The following is a 15,793-nucleotide window of genomic DNA, read 5'->3' on the forward strand; positions in this document are numbered from 1 at the left end:
GTTGAATGAATAAATTTTAAAGACTTAGATTTCAGGGGCTGTGTAGAAAGCGCCTCGTTAATTAAAGAACATGAATCACCTCCACTACAGCCTAATGTCTATTTCTCAGTAGGTTAAGCTAAGGTTAATTAAGACCCAAGCAAACCCGCACATAATGAAAGGAAATGCTGACACTTGGCCTGGTAATCCGCTGGGCTTGGAGACAGAGGTCAACACTGTGGTAATGACAAGAGGACCGACCATAGGCTTTAAAAAAAAAATGGCTTATTTTATTTTAATGAATTCCATGATTTTTAATGCTTTTTTTGGCTGCTCTTACAGAGGAGAGGTAAAGCTGTCCCAGTTATCAAAAAATTCAAATCTCCTCTTTTTCAGTGAACTGCCTGTCAATGTGCTTTCGTCCAGTGTGTCTCCCGTGTCCTGGGAACCACTTCCTGGGTCAAAGGACTCTGCTGCCTCCAGGAGCTCCACATCGTTTCCGCCTTCCTCAAAGGACTTCTGCAATAGGTCATAGATCTTCTGCTGCTTTGGGTCCTTCATCAGAGGAAGGAAAGACAAGACATCAGCACCCAGGCACCAACACTGACTCTCCCGTGTCCAACACTGTGGGACCAGCTCAGCAAACTATTTATCACCCAAGCAGCCTTACTGCCTTCATGTCTGACTTCTTATCTTCTCTGTTGCTTGTTGAGTAAAGACGGGAAAAAAAAAAAAAAGAAATTTATGGTGGGAATGTTTCCTTCCTTCTAACTTTACAAAGCTGTATTTCGATACTGAAATAGCTCCCAAGCCCTCACTTCCTCCAAAGCCTTTCTCCACCGAGAGGTTAGTTAAGCTGTAATTCAACTCCCAAATTGGTGTGTTTAGCCGTGGTTTATACTTAATTTTCAGAGCGGTTATAAAACACACACTTAACATATTGCTAAGTAGATACATGCACCCGTTTCTGACTACCCTAAAGTTACGAATGATCAAAATGCCCTCCGGCTGCATCTATGCATTGACAACGATGGTGTAATACTAAAATCACGCCCAGCAGTTACCACCACGGCACACGATGGGCTTGCTTTCACCCCTTTGCTGATCTCTCCTCTGTCTAAATTCCCAACCTTGACCACCATTCAACCCAGAGGCACATATCTGATATCTCCACTGACCTCCCATACGTCCATAAAACTAAACCTGTCTAAAAACCACATCTCTCATCTCACTCCTACATCCCTGAACCAGCTCCTGTTCCCTAGTTTTGATGGTCTCCCACTATTCTCATAGTTCCCCCAGCTTGCAATCACCAGAGCATCCAGACTCCGCATCGCACACATCAAACCGCATCAGGTTGGCTTCTCCCTCTGCTCCCTCCCAGATACCTCGCAGGCAGGCTCTTTACATGGGCCACATGGCTTTGTGGCTGCCTGGGTCTGCAGTGGCTTCACTGCACTTCCCGCCTCAGGCCTCTTCCCATGTCAGCTGCTCACCAGTCTTTCCCGGGCTGATTTTCCCCTCCAGACTATCCTCTAACGAGATTTTCCTGTCACATCACTGGACACCTGTGTGTCTACGTCATCAAGTCTAATGCCACTTCCCTGGCTTTCCAGGCCCTTCGTAGTCGGGTCTCAACCTAACTGGCCACTATTTCTTTGCTTTCACAGAAGCCCTCCACACTGGTGAAGTTCTTGAAAACTGATCCTGTAAGGACTCTAGATTATTCAGTAACCTGTACCCTACATTCTCCTGCCTTTTAGGATCCCAGCTATTCAGATGGGGAGGGACATTAAAGGTCATTAAGGTCAGCCCCACACCAGCCACGTGTCCTCTACGATATGTCGTCAGCTTCTGTCTGAGCAACTGCAAGGTCAAGGAAATGCCTCCCACGAGGCAGCCTCCTCCAGGTAGAAACAGTGGTCCACACGCACTTGAGAGTGTGATGGCAAAGCTCTGCACTAACGTGGAGTGCGCATAATTAAAGGGAAGCAGGCTCCAAGATCAGACAAATATTTCACTTCCCGCTCAGCACGCGGGCAGACAAGACCGCTTTTGCTTTTGGCTCCTATACAGGAGGTAACATTTTCTTCTCCTAATAGCTGATAAAGTTTTCAGCCCTATTTTAATTTTTTAAAAAGTGATATAATTATTAATCAAAATAAATATTCTTAATTAATTCAAAGCAACTGAGGGTCAGGCCAGTATAAATAAATGAGTTACAAATAAACCTATTCTCATTAGTTGAGAATCCTTTAAAAATAAGGCTCTTTCTTTTCAAAGGGCACATAATAACCAAGGCTCTGTCAAAACAGTCACCCTTCAACTGAATTAAAGAGTTCTTAAAAAAGTTTAAAAATAAGGTTGTTTTAAAATTGGCTTATTAATTTTAAGGATAATTTATACTGTTTAAAAATATGATCTCCCCCGAGTCTTACTTATCCCAATAATAATATTCTGAAGAAAGACTTTAGTTGCAAGTGAATGTAAATGAAAGATTATATCCTCAGACAAGTCTTAGCATCACCTACAAGATTGTGTTGACTTAGCTCCTGACGCTCAGCTATTCCACAGCAAGAAGGCACCTCAGTTTCCTGAAGAGTAAGGCCACCTTTCTGCACAAGGCTCAGATCTCTGTCCAAGCTCTCTCATTAGAAACCATCCCCTCAGGGGTCGCCCTCCAGCAGGCAGGACATCCCAAGTTCTCACCTTCCCTGTCAACCACCTGAGCTGGTGAAAGAAGACCAGCCTTTGGAAGTCTCTGCACCTCTGGCTCCTCTCTACCCTGTTTCACTGAAACGGAGGAGGAAAGGCTGTGGCAGCCAAGGGGCTGGAGAGCTCGGCCAGGGTAGGCCTGCTGGGCCCCGGGCTGCCCTCTCCAGAGGCAAAGGGGCCTCCCCTCAGCACCTCTGACAAGGCCCACCTGGTCACGGAAGGATGCTCACTGGTCTCTTACTCTCCTTGACAATAAGCGAGGCTGTCACATAGGGAATGCTGGCCGAGTCTAGAAGCCTTCTGCCTGGGCTGGCTTCACGTGACCCATGACTACGGGCCAGTCCTACTGCTCTGCAAATCTCTGTTCACTCCTTTATAAAATGGGGAGACACTGAGGATAAAATGCAGCGACAGAGGGGAAAATATGCTACATAAAAGAACACCCTATGTGAAACACCCCCCATTCAGTGCTGGGGACGTGTTCTGGCGGCAGGGCTGCTGTGTACTTTTTGCAACAATTCGACAGTTGCCGTGGGGAGCTGTCTGCCAGTTTCTAATGGCCTGATGAAGGCGGCAGCATCTGGAGGCCCTGGTTTTAGGAGGACCTAGAAGGGCACAGCAGAAGCAGCAGGAGTTAATGCCAGCACTTCTCCGTAAAGGGATGCACACACACGGATTGACCCGAGAAAGACCACAGCTGTCATTTCGGCTCCCGGCTGGAGGAGGTCCCCAGGAGTGAGTCACACCTTCCTGCTCAGGACCTCAGGACGCCCCAGTGGCTGGGAGCCACAGGCTGGTGTTACCTTGTAGACGTAATCTGTGGCTTCTGTCATTTCTGAAAAATTGGTCTCAGAAAGTCCAGCTTGACCCAGAATTTTAATCTTCTCTTGAATCAGGGGCCTGTTGGGGAGAAATGAGCTACAGTGGAAACAACCTGCACAGAACCAGCAGACTGGTTACAACGAGACCACCCCCCTGTTCTCACGGGACACCCTAAGTTTCACATCTCTGCATCTCTCCAGGCACCAACGCCCATCCTGAAATACTGTCCTCCTCTCTACTGTAAACCAACCAATTCAGGGCTCACATCTTCAGGCTCAAAATTCTTTCTACTGGATGTGTAGGAAATAAGTGCTATTACAACAAAATTTTGAACCTGGCACTGTTATGAGCTGCCCAGTTAACAAATCCACTAACAGAGAGGGAAACAGGGGCAACCCACATACAAAATAAAGGTAAGATGCCTTAGTGATAATGCTGGAAACAGAGACAGGGAGTGGAAACTAATGAGATAATCATGAAACTTAATACCAGGAAGGGGGAAATGGACCTGGGGAGGGAGCATTGGGGGAGTCTGTGCTTAAGTAATGGACATGAAACCCCAGAGTTAAGAATTTGACCCCACCTCTGCTAAAGAAGCACCACATGGCACAGGGTGAGCCACTCTTCCCGAAGGCCCAGCCGAAGCACTGTGAGATGTGGCCTTACGGTCGTGAGGGGGCAAAGGGGGCCGTCCCCCTGACTCAGCAAGTGCCTTCACGTCTGGGAACACAATGCTTCACAGACAAAATTCCACCTACATTTCATCCCAATAAGTTCTCCTCCCTTGTCTCAGGTCAGTGGAAAGAAGCCACATCCCCTTATTGTTACAGGATTTCCTCACGCCCCCTGCAGCCGCCAGGAATGCCATGCAGGAGCTCAAACAGGGTCATGACGACAGGGGGAGGGCACTACTAGTGGGGCTTCCGTGTGGATCCCTGGGGGCCTCCCCCAAAGCACAGGCTCTTAGGAAAAAGGAAGTACGTCATCAGTGTCAACCCAACTGCTAGGCCAGCCAGCAGCCTCACCAAAGGTAGTCGTCAGCCGTGCCTCTGGCCACCAGGTAGTGGATGCCTACGGAGCTCGACTGCCCGATGCGGTGCACCCGGTCCTCAGCCTGCATCAGCACCTGCGGGGCGGGGGGATCCAGGTGCCTGCAGGTCAAGGCTGCTCAGCCCACCAGAGCAGGCGGGCTCCTGCCCTCCACAACCCTTCCTCCTCACTGCGTGTCACGTGGCAGGGGGCCTGTGAGCCTCCACTCACAAACAACCTGTCATCTGACAAAGGGCAGAAACAAACACAACGCTGCTCAACAGGGGGCAACTCAATCTGCAGCTGGGTAGCTGTGAATGGCCCTTCGGGGCTGGGCCCTACGAAGGGGGGGCGAGATTCAGCTCTGACACCAGCTGTGACAACGGAGACCCGGCTCACTTCCACTCTTCCTCCACGGAATGAAAAGTTATCTACTAAACAGATAAAAATACTGCACCCAGGGAGAGGCCATATATGATCGGGGGCTAGGGTGGCTTTTTTACATGGTGGTAAATCCTATAATAAATAATGAAAACCAAGAGCATGGTTTCCTATAAAATGCCTTCAGCCTCCAAATCCACCCATCATTATGGCCACTGCTGATGTGTGGTCAATGAGAGCCACTCCGCATCACAACATCGGAAGGGAAAGAACTTCTTTCTGGAGTTGGGCAGAAAACTATGAGTCCATCTGCTGCCACAGCTGATCAGATAAGGCCAGTGGGCACCCTGTGCACATTCAGGGAACACCCGCCGGGGTCACCCTGTTGCAGCCCCATTGGTAGAGCGGCTCCCGGGGGTGGTTGATAAACGGGGCTCAGGCTGGGAAGCCAGAGGCCCGGGGTTGGGGCTGCCACGTGCTCCCCTTAAGAGACAGCTATGCTCTTGAGCTCTCTGCACCCCAATTTCTTCACAGAGAGATGGATCCTGAGGTTCCTTCTAAACCTTGTCTTCCCCATTGATAATAAGATGGAATCGATAACCCTGCAGGTTGTTGTGAAGACCTAATACATGGCCAATGGATGTGAAGACAGAGTTAAGAAGATGACGCTGGCACCAGGAACGGCGCACAGAAGCCCCTCCCACCCCCCAACTCGCTCCCTCCTCCAGCAGCCCGGAGGATGCCCCTCACCCCTGGGTTCCAAAACAGCTCGGCGAACACCACCAGGTCAGCCGAGGAGAAGGTGAGGCCCATGTTGGCAGCAGTGATGGACAGCGCAGCCACGGCAGGCCCCTCCGACAGCTGGAACTGCTGGCACAGGTCCTCGCGGTCGGCCGAGGAGGTAGAGCCATCAATGCGGATGTGCTGCACGCGCTGCGGGAACAGGGGAGGGAAGTGAGGTGGGTGCAGGTGCGGGGCCTTGGTGGCCACACAGCTCCAGCCACAGAGCCCCGCGCTGCTCTGGCTCCAAGCCGGGCAGAGCATCAAGCTCGCCACTCAGTACTGCTTTCTGAGCTTCTTTTCTGGTCTTTCCTTTCCTTTCAAATTGAAACTGGTGTTGACATAATTGTAGATTCACATGTAGTTTAAGCACTAATACAGAAGGATTCCGTGTACGTTTTGCCCAGTTTCCCCCGCTGGTAATATTGGTAAGACTATAGCATAATATCACATCCAGGATACTGACTTTGATATAATCCACTGACCTTATCCAGATTTCCCCAGTTTTACTTAAACTCATGTGTGCGTTCTATACAATTTTTGTTGCTGTTGTTTTTTGAAGAATTGTTTTATTCAGATAAAATTCACATAACCACACAATTCTCTGGTTTAAAGTGTACAACTCAATGGTTTTTAGTGTATTCACAGAGTTGTTCGACCATCACCACAATCACAATTTTATCTCGCATGTGGGTTTTCACGTATCTGCCTTCACTGTCGAGACAGTAAACGGTTCTAACCACACAGGGATGCTCTGTAGCCCTTTTACGGCCCTGCCCATCTCCCTCCTGCTTCCCCCTCACCCAACAGGTGAGTGGATAAAGTGTGGTGTATGTGTACAATGGAATATTACTCAGAAACAGGAAGGAATGAGCTGTTGATATATGCAGTAACGTATGAATCTCACAATATGTTAAATCCGACAAAAAAAAAAAAGAGTACACACTGTATGATTCCACATTTATATATGGGTCTAAAAGTGCAAACTAATCTACAGTGACAGAGAGCAGATCAGTGGTGGCCTGGAGATGGGAGGACAGGGAGAAACGGGGATTACAAAGGACAGGAGGAAACTTCTGGAGCTGACGGATATATTCACTACTGTGTGGCTGTTAGCATGACTGGTGCCATCTTGGGCCCGTTCAGTTCCTCCTGTCCTTCCAGTGACCTCACCTAGGGCCATCCTGTGTAGTAAATCTCTTCTCTGTCATCTAGGGCTTTGTAGCCAATAGATATTGTTTAATGATTCTTAGGTCCAGGCGGCCTCTATGCTCGGTTAGTTTCCAACGACGACAACCTTTGCTGACGCACTCCCGACGCTCACGAGACGAGTAACCCATCACAGACCTTGACTTAGGAACACACTTCCTGTCTCCAGGCACAGACGCCCACACGCTAGTAGGGTGGCTCCTCGGCATCGCGGAGTGCAGCTGCAAGTGCTCTGCGTCCCCGTCCACCCACCTACCCTCCACGGAAGTGACCCTACGATACACGGATCCACTGATCATATGGAGCTGCCTGCCTTGTTTTTAGGTCTCAAGATACCGTCTCAGTTCGGTGGGTACTTTTCGTTCCCTCTGTGCAACAACTATCTCCATTCTTACTCAACTGTATACTTCAAATATGTGCAGCTCATTGCATGGTACTTATACCACAGTGAAGCTATTAAAGGAAAACATTTTTAAAAGATGGGTTAAAACAAACCTGTTCATGGTTCTACAAGCAAGGAAGATCCTTCACTGTGTTCAGCAATGTTTTTGGAAACCTTCATCTCACTTCTTTGCTCAGATCTGACCTCGGCCTGCTCATAACAACTCAGCAGCTGACACGCAAACAAGCAAAGCATCCTGTGCTGAATTTCAAAGGGAGCTTACCTTCCTCTCAAGCTCTTTAGTAATTGCGTCCAGAACCACTTTATGGTGTGCAAACACTAGAAACTTTTCTCTTCCACTTTCCAGTAGGTCCAGGATATATTCACTGCATTTGACAATGACAACACAATAAATTAAAAAGTGACAGCATCAGTAGCAGACACCTTTGGGGTACCTGCCTCTCCAGCCCACCCTCTCCCTCCTCTGAGAGCTGACCTCTCCCCCTTGCCCTCAGCAGCTGTGCGGAAGTCACCTTCTGCCGTAGAGCTGTAGGGAGGAGAGTCACACAGTCAGCAGACCCCAAGGCTTGCCCTGGCACTAGCGCCCTGCGGAGGCTTCCCAATCCCAGTACAGGTCACTGCTCCTGCACAGGCGGCGGGATGGTGAGCTTCCTCGGACAGGACACAAGGAGCCCTTGCCCTGCCTGAGGCCGTCCCCACACATGGGTGTGTCTGGGCAGGGAACAGACATCGATCTCCTTGGAGAAGAACAAATCTCCAAGGTTTCCTATTATAATACAGGCAGGTGGTGGGAAGGTTTAAGTGGACTGTCTTCTAAACATCTAACAATTATTTTCAAACAACATGATGGCCAACCACCGTATGGATTTGAGTTCAATTTGTGAATTGTTGGTACTAATGGAATCTAATTAGTTTGAGACATAAAATTTGCCATGATATAAGCAAAAAAGTTGACTGCTACAGCATCAAAAAGTCACAAGGCCATAAAATCAACTTGGCCAGCTCATAAACACCACGGCCCCCAATTTTCCTAATGCCTCTCTCCCCTCTGCGTCTCAAGACATGGCACTGCTGTTCTGCCCTTCCTGTCCCTGAGCTATCAGACTGGAAATATTGGCTGACCACAATAACCTTGGCTTTTATATTGAAAGATGTCCATGCAAATGAAAATGAACAATAGCAAAAAAGGAAAGAAAAGCAACTATCAGAGGAAATTGGGGTTTTAAGATTTATGATCTAATTTCCACTTACGAGCTGTGTGATTCTGAAGTTTAGAGATTTACATGAGATTTACTCGGTTTCTGCATTTTAACTTATTTTACTGATCTCACAAAGAGGCTGTAAATGTGAAATGAGTTAATAGATGTCAAAACTGTTGGAAACTATAAAGCACTATTATACTTTATCATGGAATTTTGATAAAGCATGTATAAGGTATGTTATGGACTGAATGTTTGTGTCCCTGCCCTCCAATTCATATGTTGAAATTCTAACCTCCAATGTGATAGTACTGGGGGGCAAGGCCTACGGGAGGAGATGGAGTGTTTTTTTTTTTTTTTAATAAATTTATTTATTTATTTATTGGCTGCATTGGGTCTTCATTGCTGCACGCAAGCTTTCTTTAGTTGTGGCGAGCAGGGGCCACTCTTTGTTGTGGTGCGTGGGCTTCTCATTGCAGTGGCTTCTCTTGTTGTGGAGCACAGGCTCTAGGCGCATGGGCTTCAGTAGTTGTGACACGTGGGCTCAGTAGCTGTGGCTCGCCGGCTCTAGAGTGCAGGCTCAGTAGTTGTGGCACACAGGCTTAGCTGCTCTGCAGCATATGGGATCTTCCCGGACCGGGGCTTGAACCCGTGTCCCATGCACTGGCAGGCGGATTCTTAACCACTGTGCTACTAGGGAAGTCTGAGTTAATGTTCTTATAAAGGAGACCCCAGAGGGCACCCTTGCGCCTTCCACCACACCGAGGACACAGCGAGAAGATGGCTGCCTACGAGCCAGGAAAAGAACTGTCACCAGACTCTGAATCTGCCAGCGCCTTGAACTTGGACTTCCAGAAACACATGTTTGTTGTTTAAGGCACACGGCCTATGGTATTTTTGTTAGAGCAGCATGAACATACTAAGTCAAGGTATTTCCAAAGTTTATGTATAAGCTGGAAAAATGGTTAGATTTAAATTTCTAAGGGAAATGGGTGGCTCTGGGCCCAGCACTCAGCGAAGCCTGGATTTTGTAGGTCACACGCTGAGGGAGTGAGGAAAGGGGGCTCACAGCCTTGCCGTCGGCGACTCAGCAGCACATGAGAAACGGGCTGGGGGGGCGATCCAGATTAGTGTCTGAGCGAGAACTTTCCAGGCTATAAAAACCACATCTGGGGTCCGCTGGTCTCGTCGCAGTACCATAAACCAAAGGGCAGTGCCCAGGGGGTGAAGGGGGGCTGTCCGATACTCAGCGGTCTCTGTGGAGGGTCTGCGGTTTGAAAGATGTAGTGAACTCACTCTCCGACCGCATTTAAGGGTGCGGAGGGAGAGGCCGGGGAGGCTGGGAGACGCAGGGGCTGAGCGAGAAGGCGGGCCAAGCTGTGCGTCTCAATCTATCCCCGGATCTCGGTCCCCACAGTCAATCTGGGACCGCTCAACCCACACCGAATTCATTTCACTGTAATTTCATCGCTTGGACCATTACCCTGCCTGAGTCTCGCACGATGTTAAACAATAAAAAATGAGGCTTGTTAGACGTGCTTCAAGTGTCTCTAACAGTGACATGTGAACAGCAGTGGGTTTTTCTCTCTTTAGCAAAGGCAGATGAGTGAGATCTTTTTCAAGTCACTGAATAATTTTAAAAATAGAAATTATTATTTCAGCTTTAGTTTACAAGGTGGAAGGAGAATCAAGTGTGGCTACTCGCCCACATGTTTTTTTAAAAAATTTTATTCATTCATTCATTCATTCATTCATTCATTTATTTAGGTTGCACCAGGTCTTAGGTGTGGCACGCGGGCTTCTTAGTTGCAGCATGCGAGCTTCTTAGTTGCAGCATGCATGTGGGACCTAGTTCCCTGGCCAGGGATGGAACCCAAGCCCCCTGCATTGGGAACACAGAGTCGTACTCACTGGAACACCAGTGAAGTCCCCTTGCCTATGTCTTTTGAATGAATGTTGATATTCACCTTCTTTCTTTTAGGTAAATGACAGCTGAAACATGATGTCTTTGGAGAAGATCAAAGAATCTCCATAAGGTAGCTTCTCAGTCTTCCGTGAAACCCCTAATTTTTTCCTACAGGCAAGTGACCACAGCTCTCCTAGCAAGAGGAAAACTTCCCTTCAGTGTTTGGGTCACCCCACCCTCCTCGTAAGTGGCTGCAGCTTCAGCTCACTTGGGTTAAGACTGGATCTCGCAGGGAACCCAAGCACATCCTGGCAGTGCTCCGGGGACAAGCCTATTTATGCCTCTTGCATGATGAGGCCATGGTGCCCTAAACTTCATATTCAAGGTAACCATCTTTCAAATCTCTAATCATTTCTTACAGAGCAATAAAACCATCCTGATGGACTAAGGTAATAGGTGTTTCTTTTTAAAAAAGAGACAGAGAAGTTGACACTTGGTGACCACTTACATGACAGATGGGATTTTAGCTTCAGCAGTTCTGTTGAAGAATAGAATGAGGGCTTCTTTTTGCTGCTGTTTCTGTGGAGGGAGAAGTCGAGGGTTTAGTCTCCCACTCTGAGAACTCTGTGACACACTGATGTAATCATCGCCACCACGAGCTTTACAAATCCCAACACCAATCTCCAGAGCCAAGGGGCCCTGGCTTACCCGCTCGCTTTAGCCACACCATTGGAACTGTCTGGACTCTGGTTTTGTCCTGGGAGATGTGGCATTATAGCTACTCTGTCATCCTTCGAGAACTGCTGTGAGAATCCAACAAGGCAAGGAACACGCATGCTCTTTGGGCAGTGCTTCACCATCCATACCAAGCTCACGTGCTCAGCTGGAAGGCAGCCGTGCTAGGCGCACCTATTTACTACAGGTATGACAGCCTAGTGACAACTTGCATAGGACACTGGCCCAAGATGTTCCCCCACCCCTTTCCTCCTGCCAAGTTGTGTCCTTACCCAACTGACTAAGGTCAGCTCTAAGACTTAATCAACTCCAACGGATCCCCAATTAGTCGATTCTAGTATCATCTCAAAACTGTTATTCACATGTTTCTGGCCTGTCTCCATATAACGTAACTGACTTTCCTGGACAGGCAACTGATTTTCTTTATAGTTTGCATCTAAATACATTTCAATAAGAATGCTGACACAGGAGGTGCTTAAATAGTTTCATAACAGTATGAGACAACATCTACCATTACTCGGCTTCCCAGAGATGACAGATACTTACCAACCTTGGTAGGGCAGCTATTCCCTTCCACTAGCCAGCATGGGCTGATAGATGCTCCTACATTTTCGGCCTGGGCCCTGTGAGGCCAGTGATTGACATGGAAGCTTCCTCATGGAACACAGAGGTGACCCAAAAGTAATAACACCTATGCCTCTGAACTCATTAATAACTCAGGAAAGCAGCCACAGCTGGCCTGTACCTTAAAGTACAGACACCACAGATGGTGAGAAAAGCTAGGGTCAAAATTGTGTTTTGGCTTTAAAAAGTGTCTCTCCTCTAGGCCTTGACAAGAAAGAAGAAAGAGACCCAGGAACCACAGGAATTCTTGGGGCAGTGACGGGGTAGTGGAACCATTTCATCTCTACATGTGTCATGGCAGTGGTGGCCACCATCCCTTCTATTTTGTGGCAGCAGTTCAATTTAACAACTCAAACTTCCTGGAAACTCACATTGAAGATGTGGTTGTATGTGTGTATATCTTAACTTGTTTCTCAGCCCCAGGTCCAGTCAGGACTCTGGATACACGCACAATTTTGCGAGTGGCCCATGAGCTCACATGGAGTCCACTGTGTCCCTCAAAGGGTCCCCTGCAGCAGGTTAGGCCTCCAACTGAACGCGTCGCTAGTAGCATATGCCGAAGGGAAGTGTCAGGCTCCCATCTGACGACCTCACCCACGGTGTGTACGCCTCACGCAGCCTGCACCCCACCCGTCCTCAATCCACGATCAAACTCCTGTGTCCTTCAGAGACTCTTATCAGGTCCTTCCCTCCCACCCACACTCATTCCACACTTGCTATGAGAAAGGGAGAGGGCAAAACAGAGAGACAGATGGTAAAACACTTTTGGAAATCTTTCCCCAAGATTTAATACGTAGAGCCAATGTGGGTATGAGAAAACAAACATCCTTATTACACATGGCGGGGGGGATGGTATCCAGGGCTAAACCTTTTGGGGCTGATTTATCAATATGTACCAAAAGTCTTCAAAATATGCCCATACCCTGTGATGCAGAAACTCACTCCTAAAATTTATCCTTGGGATAGAATTGGAGGTACACAAATTCAGACTTAAACTGCTTTTTCAGTGTAGTGTTTCTTAAAATAGTGAACAACCAAAATAACTTCAATGTCCAACTACAAATGATTGGCAAAATTATAATACAGCCAGGGGAGAAAACATTATGCAGTCTTCAAATATTATGTTTTAAAAGAATACACAACAACATGGAAAAGTATACAGATATAGTTTTGTAGCTTGCTTTCTTTCCCACTTGATGTATCTTTATAAGATCCCAATGCTGCTTTTAAAACACATATGTTGCTTGCTACGTATGTTAAGTTATATATATTGATATATAAATACTATATATTTTAAAGCAAAATACACATAAATTCTATAGAAAAAATACCCAAATGATACATGCCAAAATTATATAATATAAAAAGATGGGTTAATTTTTTTTTATAATATAGTGATAAAAAACATTTAATAAATGTTACATACTATACTTTTCTTTCTTTAGCAGATTTTATACAATAGATACCTATTGTATTTTTAACGTGGGAGAAATCAATAGTTTTATCTTTAAAAAAAAAAAAAAAGCTCCCCAAACTGAGTAGACATAATACTAGCCCATTAACTACCTTACTTCTTTTGCCAGCCGTGGACTGGGAAATTTTAAGTAACCTGCATTCTTTGTTCCTGCCTCTTAGACTTTTATTAAATCAGATCTGTTGGGCTCTGAATTTATTTTTCTTTGTTGGAAACTGAATGGATTGTTGAACGGCAGAAAGGTGAGCTGAAACTGTCACCAGGAAGTCTGCATGGACCAGTTCCATTTTTCGGTTCCTGGTCTTGCTGATCAAAAAACGGCTTTAGACAAAAGATGATTAGAGTCGGCTTTTCTTAGCCCGCAAAGAGCTAGCTATTATTTCGGCTGAAAATGAGAAAAAGCTTTCGCTGTGCATTATGTTTTATAAATTGGCTGCTTCACCCTGGCTTCTGTGATTTAAAGCTTTTTAAAAAATGTCTTCCTCCAGATGGGAAGGTGTGAGGGAACAAAGAAAGAATCACTTTTTGACAGGTCAGCTTTGCTTTGCTGGAGCTGCCATAATGTGTAAAACTGCAGGGAAACTTGAGGCTATAGAGTCACTGTAAAAATGGTGGTCACGGGGTCCTTTCTGTAGATTCACAGACTAAAACAACAAAACCATGATTCTCTATTTTAACTCTTTCAGTTCAGGATTTCACAGCCAGTCAGGGCTTGGAACACATGTTGATGGCCATCTGGTCCAAGGCCGGGCTGACACTGGCTCCCCTTCCTGGGTTGAGCTGGGAGGGGGAGGTGCTCCCAATTGGATCCAAGGTTTGCAGATGCACCAAATCTGGGGCTTTACAGTAAGAAAGGTTCTGATGTTCTAAAGGGTCATGCACATAAATTCATCTGCTACCTGGATTTTCCATTATAAAAATGAATCTACATTAAAGAACACAAAAGAAAACCAAATTTTCAAGAATTTATCTTATTATCAAAAAGCATTTAGTGTCTGGTTTGAGCAGGACGCTGAAGGCAACCTGTATCTCTTCAATTTCTCTCTCTTAGGGACAAACTTAAATTTCCCAAGACGCCAAGGAAGCACATAGCAATTTGCAAGCACTGGACTGAGAAGAACTCAAGGGCCCTTCTCCACTGGATTCTTAAAGAATTACACTGCAATTTAGGGTTTGTTTTCACAATCTGCAAAACAGTGTTAAGACTCCGGGGAGAAGAAGCAGAAACAACAATCACACAACAGGTGGGACTCAGAGCACTGCCACCAGCCCTTCGTATTTTTCCAGCACCAAGCATATGAGGCTCCCCTTTCAAAGAAGAAAATACCAACAAATCCCAAGGAATTTAAGGGATTTGCCTAGCTTTGGGGAGTTATAAACACCCAATATTCCTGATTTCCAAGGCTCAGCCTAGTCAATTTCACATCACTGCCTATAAACTCAGAACTCAAACTTGCAGGTTACATCTGAAATCATCTTTGGAAAGAGCCACTCACCTAACTATATACATTGGCGGAAAGTTTAAAAAATGCTTTCAAACCTTGCTGCACTAAGTTCAAAATTCCCATATTTTTTCTTTTTGGCCATACGGCACAACTGACAATTGCCTCTTGACCACTTAATGTGACTTTCCTCCTCAGTTAAAATGCCCACAGATCGTTTTGTCAGTTGTCTACACTGGCTGCTCTCTACCTGGCTCAGGAGATGGACTGGGTGCAGGTGAGGGTGTTCTCTGGGGACTCCCACGAAATACTGATAGACTTTCTTCCATCACACACAAGGAAGTAAAACATAGCATTTTATAAACTTTCAGACCTTTGCATCTAAAAATATCATACATTTGAATTTTTTCCATTAATATTACATATGCTATACATGTTCATTGGTTTTCTTGTCTGGTGGAGTTCGTTGGTGGGCAAAAGTTGGTGGACATTGAAGGCTTAAGAAAGTTCTAAGAAAAAACTTAAAACTGAGAAAAAAATTTTATTCATTGAGTTTTTAACTCTAGAAATCAGAAAAAGACCACCAATGCTGATTTTAGCAACAGAACACTCTGGTTCTGCTCATGGTTCCACTAAAATATAATTTGAGAACCACTGGTCTGTATGTCCACATCAATGTTATGGAATTCCATTTGAAAACTCCATGGCAAACAGATTATGCCTGCTCACTTCTTCCAGGCCATCTGATTACTATGTATAATACAGCATAAATTAAATACGGCTAGAGAAGTTACCAGTGCATCCTCTACCCTACACTGTTTCTTAAAAGTTACTAGCCAGTCTTGTTCATCACATGGTAAAATAACATTAAAAAAAATCACACGTTCTGTCTCTTGTCATCTTCTTTATTTTGTACTCTCCCAGAAGGCTGGTATCTCATCTAGATCTAAGTTTCTGTATCCAGGGTAATATCAAGCCCAGATGATGCTTTATGATAATGTCAGAAAATGTCAATGACTGTTACTTTCTTGGGAATGCAAACTGCAATGTTTTAATCCCAAGAGGACAGAAAAGGAGCTGGTATAGATTACTTTA

The 15,793-nt window shown here is 46.0% G+C and overlaps 1 protein-coding gene across 7 annotated transcripts in view; it reads right to left on the bottom strand.

The window, feature by feature from the left end:
- Positions 1-266: 266 nt before the first annotated feature.
- Positions 267-15,793, bottom strand: part of SMARCAL1 (SWI/SNF related, matrix associated, actin dependent regulator of chromatin, subfamily a like 1) — a 49,902-nt gene continuing 34,375 nt past the window's right edge. For 5 of the 7 annotated variants that reach the window (XM_057745484.1, XM_057745480.1, XM_057745482.1 and 2 more), the window contains 6 exons: positions 10,932-11,002; positions 7,581-7,683; positions 5,677-5,859; positions 4,542-4,642; positions 3,498-3,594; positions 267-534 (listed from right to left, as the gene is read on the bottom strand). In XM_057745484.1, the coding sequence (XP_057601467.1) occupies positions 316-534; positions 3,498-3,594; positions 4,542-4,642; positions 5,677-5,859; positions 7,581-7,683; positions 10,932-11,002 (774 nt within the window). In that variant the 3' untranslated portion in view covers positions 267-315. Of the gene's footprint in view, positions 535-3,497; positions 3,595-4,541; positions 4,643-4,724; positions 4,791-5,676; positions 5,860-7,580; positions 7,684-10,931; positions 11,003-15,793 lie in introns of those variants that run through there. The other 2 variants (XM_057745485.1, XM_057745486.1) reach the window with 2 other exon arrangements.

This window comes from Hippopotamus amphibius, chromosome 8 (assembly GCF_030028045.1).
Source record: "Hippopotamus amphibius kiboko isolate mHipAmp2 chromosome 8, mHipAmp2.hap2, whole genome shotgun sequence".
In the NCBI taxonomy this organism is placed as follows: Eukaryota; Metazoa; Chordata; class Mammalia; order Artiodactyla; family Hippopotamidae; genus Hippopotamus; species Hippopotamus amphibius.